Source organism: Musca autumnalis, unplaced genomic scaffold (assembly GCF_047663935.1).
Source record: "Musca autumnalis isolate F117 unplaced genomic scaffold, ASM4766393v1 scaffold_1, whole genome shotgun sequence".
NCBI lineage: Eukaryota > Metazoa > Arthropoda > Insecta > Diptera > Muscidae > Musca > Musca autumnalis.
Genome location: NW_027411644.1, coordinates 3,585,446 through 3,591,285, shown reverse-complemented (window position 1 = coordinate 3,591,285; position 5,840 = coordinate 3,585,446). Strand labels below are relative to the sequence as shown.

At 32.8% G+C, this 5,840-nt stretch overlaps 1 protein-coding gene across 1 annotated transcript; it reads left to right on the top strand.

Annotated features, from left to right (window-relative positions):
- Nucleotides 1-428: 428 nt before the first annotated feature.
- dj-1beta lies at nucleotides 429-1,983 on the top strand. The gene is made up of 3 exons (XM_073963220.1): nucleotides 429-672; nucleotides 828-1,147; nucleotides 1,710-1,983. Exons 1-3 carry the CDS (start codon nucleotides 511-513, stop codon nucleotides 1,855-1,857), a joined length of 630 nt encoding a protein of 209 aa, XP_073819321.1. The 5' UTR covers nucleotides 429-510; the 3' UTR covers nucleotides 1,858-1,983.
- Nucleotides 1,984-5,840: the final 3,857 nt, after the last annotated feature.

Here is a 5,840-nt window from a genome sequence, read left to right as displayed (position 1 = left end):
AATCGACTCCAAATTGTCTGAAACACATTTCGTCCAAACATACTTGGGGTCTAAAACCATTATTTCGATGAGGTACATTTTGCCCGTATGAAAGTGTATATACCCTCGTTAGCATAAATGCTGAGGGTATAAATACATTTTACATTTCCGAAAATAGTACACACGGTCCGACAAAACTGACAGTCATCGAGGTCTATTTCGTTAATATCAAAGTCTAGCTGAATAATTACTTTCCTAATCACTAAATTATACCTTAAATGTTGTATTTCAATCATTTTTAGCTAACAAAAAGTTTTTATTTGCCAGAAAATTGCCGTAAAAGTACGTTGACTGTCAGTTTTGTTGGACCGTGTGTACTATGCTTAAAAATATAATCGGTACTATCGATAGTACCATCAGTTTTTTGCCAGCTCTAATATGTAGTCCACACACACAATTTATCGATAGTGTCATCGATGGGTGTACATCTCTAAGGCTATCATCTGTTAGTGTTGGGACAAAATTGGTTGTATGCTTCTACGGAATACGTTAACTTCTTTGTTCAATAAATCCGCTTTTATTGTGCAACAACGAAATTATTCTATAATGTCGAAGACAGCACTTGTTATTTTGGCTAATGGAGCAGAGGAAATGGAATTTGTTATTGCTGCTGATACTTTACGAAGAGCAGGAGTAAGTTTATCCGATATCTGCATGCAAAAATATATGAGAACTTACCGTGCTAAATATAGCTTTCTCATGCATGAGCGAGCTACATACATGAAAGTTTGCCGGTTGAATTTTGAAACGACCTCGACCTTCACCATATGCCTTTTTTATCATTGTAGATTACAGTAACAGTGGCCGGTTTGACAGGCAGCGAACCTGTGAAGTGTTCCAGAGACGTTGTTATTGTACCCGACACAGCTTTGGAAAGTGTCAAAGAAAACAAATTTGATGTTGTAATTTTACCTGGTGGTTTGGGTGGCTCAAAGGCTTTGGCAGCTTCTCCCCTTGTCGGAGAGATATTGAAACAACAAGAAAAAGAAAATAGAATTGTTGCTGCCATTTGCGCAGCTCCCACCGCCCTAGCTGCCTTTGATATTGGCAAAGGAAAATCGCTAACATCGTATCCATCCTTTAAATCCCAATTAGAATCTCAATACAAGTATGTAGTGTATTTTAATTCCCGGCTTAACTCTAGTTTAGTAAAAACTCTCTGATTTTTCTGAAATTTTTTCCAGAGGTAGATATTGTTGCGCTGATCACGGAAATGTATAATTTTCTTGGGGAACGGACCCGGTTACCCGGTTTTTGGACCCGAAAATCCGGGTACAAAACCCGGGTTAGACCCGGCTCTACTGAACCGATTGGTACAGAATGGGTATCATTAGAAAGATTATGAAATACCTATCTTACAAGTGGTCACATGATGGGGTTAGTTTCAGGTGGTCAGGTGATATAAACCAAAAACTGATTTTTGGGCCCGGATTTTTTCATAAAACCCTCAAAAAGTCGAAAATGGGCCCATTATGGGTTCCCATTTAATGTAAGCCCGGATCCGTCCCCCAAGAAAATTGTACATCCCCATGATCAGCGCAACTATATCTACCACTGAAAAAAAAATTCAAAAAAATCGGAGAATTTTTACTAAACTAGAGTTGTTCCTAATTCCCTATGTATATAGATACATATGTATGTATGTATAAATCCTATGAAAATCTTTACAGATACATTGATGACCAGAAAGTTGTACAAGATGGAAATCTAATAACAAGTCGCGGACCTGGTACTGCTTTTGATTTTGGTCTAAAAATTGCTGAAGTTCTGGCGGGTTCAGAAAAAGCTGCTGAAGTGGCCAAGGGAATGCTGCTGTAAGGCCGAATTGTCGTCGCCAATTGACATGCTTTAAACGTCTAAAATGACAACTACAAATAATGTAAAGAGGAATAATTAGAAATTGCTCCAATCTTTAAACTGAATAAAATTCAACATCAAAATAAATAGTTTTTATCAGTCTTTTAGTGTATTCGGATGAAAAGGAGCAGCGACGGGCATTGATGGAAGAAATTTCCAACTTTCCAACATACCTTATATTCAAGTACTCCATTGAAAAAAACTATAAAGTGCGTATTCCTGGGGCCTAATTACGTGATTCGATTCGATCGAGTATTTGCTCGTGAAAAAGATTTCGACACGATAAAAAAGCGGCATGACGAGATTCGATCGAAATCATTGATCGAATGTTTCGAGAGTAACCGGTAGTCGAACTATGAAAACCTATGTATACTATGGGGAATATTATGAAGGTAGATGTAAAAAGGTGTTTTTTTGAAAGCAAGAACCAAAAAAACAAAATTATGAATGAAAAATGTAAATATTTGTGGAATTTTTTGAACAATACATTGAATAATAATTTCGGTATGAAGTTGTGCTAAGAAAATAAGAAAATTATTAATTCTTGCAAAATCTTTTTGACATTGTTGTAACGGATTGCTAATACATCTACCTTAATAATCCTCTCTCAAAATAAATAAGAGAGAGTTTGGTGGGTGTTTTGCATTAGCCTCTCTGAGAGAATATTTCCTTTGGTAAACAACGGGGGATGAAATGTTTAAAATGTACTTCACTTATAAAATAAAGGCTATTAATATTAAATATTTTTTTCTGTTTTGCAGTAATGCTTATTTTTCAACTTATTTTTAACGACTGCAAAACTAGTTTTTGTTTAATGATTGCTTGCATTTTGATTCTAAATTTATCACAATTTCTAAAAACGACTGCAAAGGACTTTTCCCAATTTCTCTTGTTATATTGTCTAAAAAATGCTGCCAATTATTTACTAACATCGTTTTTCTTCTATAAAACGACAACAAACAACAATTTTTACATTTTAAACAAAAAGACAATAAAAAATCTTTCATTTTATTTGTTTACGATAGGCAATTTGGCCTCGAGAAATTACTCGCAAATTTATGCTCAATTATTCGATAATTTTACTCGATAACGAGTGTTGTCATCCCAACTTTGAGTACTCAGGTCGAAACAACTCGATATCGAATCACATAATTAGGCCCCTGTTCTGAATGACTGTCAATGTACTTGACAATTTTCTGGTAAATAAAAACTTTTGTTTACCTACAAATGTTTGAAATACAATATGAAAAGTATTATTTCGAGAATAGAAACGTAATTATTCAGCCAGACTTTGATTCGTGGATGACTGGCATCATGTTGGTCAATGTGTACTATGTTTGTTATATTTTTTTAATTCAATATTTTCTATAACCCAGCGTTTACACATGCCACTGACAGACAGTTCGAAACATTCAATACATACACAATATTTATTTCTTTCATATCCCCTCATACCAATTGCGGATATTATTCGAATGTTCGGAACAACTTTCGAAAACGATATCACATTCGGAGAATTGGCAAATGTTTTTCGGGTGTGCACAAGCACGTTGTTCTTTTGTTCGTCAAAAGTTTAAAAACTATATCTTTTTCGAACATATTTGGCGAATGTTTTTTATTCACAAGAAAATATGTTACGAGAAACATTTTTTACTTCGGAATTTTTTAGTTTTAAAAAATAATTTTATGTAGTTCGTATAAAATTCCCATTTGCTTTTTTCAAATATGTTCGATATAAATGCTATAATATAAACAAAAAATGATGATAAACCCAACATATGGCTAGGTTACAAATACAAGACAACAATGTTTATAAACAGTTACACACATTGAATCGCAAATATTACAAAGAAGAAGGTACATTACAGAACTATCAAGAGACGTCAGGTAAAGTTAAACATGTCACGTCCGCCAAAAATGGTTTTTCGCACTATCGTAAAAACTATCATCTTTCATTCGCTAATAATATTATTAACGATATTCTAATTCGAAGGTTTTCCTGCCACAAACTGAGCGACGAATGAATCGTTTTCAATTCGTTTTCGTGTGTCGTTTTCGAACAAAATATCCGCAAAACTATCGAAAAACATTCGAAAACGAATCGTTTGCGATAGCAATGGTATGGGGGGATAATGCAATTATTACTACCACAATTACATTTTTTGAATTGTCGACTCCACTGCCAGTGATATGTCAAAAATGAAAAAAGAGTTGCCGATACTATTTTTTAATCCATGTACATTTTTGTTTCTTTTAAGAATGCAAAGATTTAATGCATATTTTCAAAAAGGTTAGGAAATACAAATAATACATCTCGGTAGCTGCAATATATTAGTGGTAAATAAAGACATAATTTTGATGTTTTTCATGAAAATATAGTTTGATAAATAATTTCCCCTCTGGGATTATACAATATTAAAAAGACGGCAATACCAGATTCATTGGGGGTTATCATGAACGGCAATTCCCCTTGAATTTTTTCACTTTCTCCCTTAAAGCTGGGTACACAAAATGTTTTGTGGTTGCTGGACGGTTGGACAGTTATCGATAACTGCGAAATATCGGCATTCAAAACTGACAATGTGTACTGCTCTTAAGTTGCAACGGCGGAAAAACTAAACTCACGGGGAAATTTCATTCATGATAACCCCCATTATGTTTATGATTGAAGACAATCTTTTTAAAACGAAATAAAATAAAAATTATAAATTATTTGGTGAATTGTGTTTTAAATCTGAAATATAATGCAATATTGTGTGTTATAAGCGGCTTAAAACAATTTTGAAATTAAACTTGCACTGGCATGTGTAAACACACAAGAAAACTCCATGCTTGTCGAACACTTTTTTTGGAATTGTACTCAACTGGCACCAATTTACTGGCATGTGTAACTGCAGGGTAACAACAATGTCGTTGTTCCAAATTTGTTAGTTTTTGTAATTAGGGATGTCAAAGCGGACAGTTTTTCAAAAATCGGGATTTTGAAATGTCATGTTATAAAGGAATGCCACAACCGCTTTACAATTCCGCCTGCTTTCCCCGATATATTTTTGACATTTGAATTCAAGTAACGAGCTGATTCTGTCAAGGCTTTTAACCTGAGTTTTCGGAACTGCCCGATTTATCGAGACTTGTCACTACAGGAGTATTTTGTAACGGTAAAAAAATTAAATTTTCATTGAAAAATGAAATAAATTGAAACAAATATAACAAGCCAATAGTATTGTAATGCTGGCTAATTTCACAAAATTGTTACTATAGGTTTCAGAATACACCAAACCTGTTAATCTTATCTAATAGCCAGGACCAAAACAGAACAAAAATATTTTATATATTTTTTAAATTTTTATTCGTATTTATTTATTTTTGTCTTATATATTATGTATGTATATAAAGTATATGTATAAATTATTATATAGATAAATGGTTATCTACATATATATTTTTATTTGTTTCTTTAATATTATTACGGATTTTATTTATTTAATAAATACATATTTCTGTTGTTTTTTTTTTTCAAAAAATGTTGTATCAATCATGTTAAGTTTCGAAATACGTTTTTATTATGTTGTTGTAGTTATTTTCTGTTTTCATATCATTACTTTTTTCAAAACACATTACAAAACAAAAGAAGAACTTATTATTAAATGATACTAACTGATGAACAAAAAAAAAAAGAAAAAGAAGAAAAGAAGGTTCACAATTTTTCTGTTGGTGTATTTTTTCTCGATTCTTTATTATTTCTGCATAGATTTCTTTTAGTTACTTGAGGAAAGGTGTGGGATGGGAGAGTGTTATTTCGTGGATATTGGCAATAACGAAAAGAAATATATTGTTGTTACCAAAAGCACTGTTAAGATTTAATATTTTAATAATAGGATAGGGATTTATAAGGTCGACGACAAATGGTTTTTTGTTGTTGGTAGTACTGCTTGGCGTTTTCA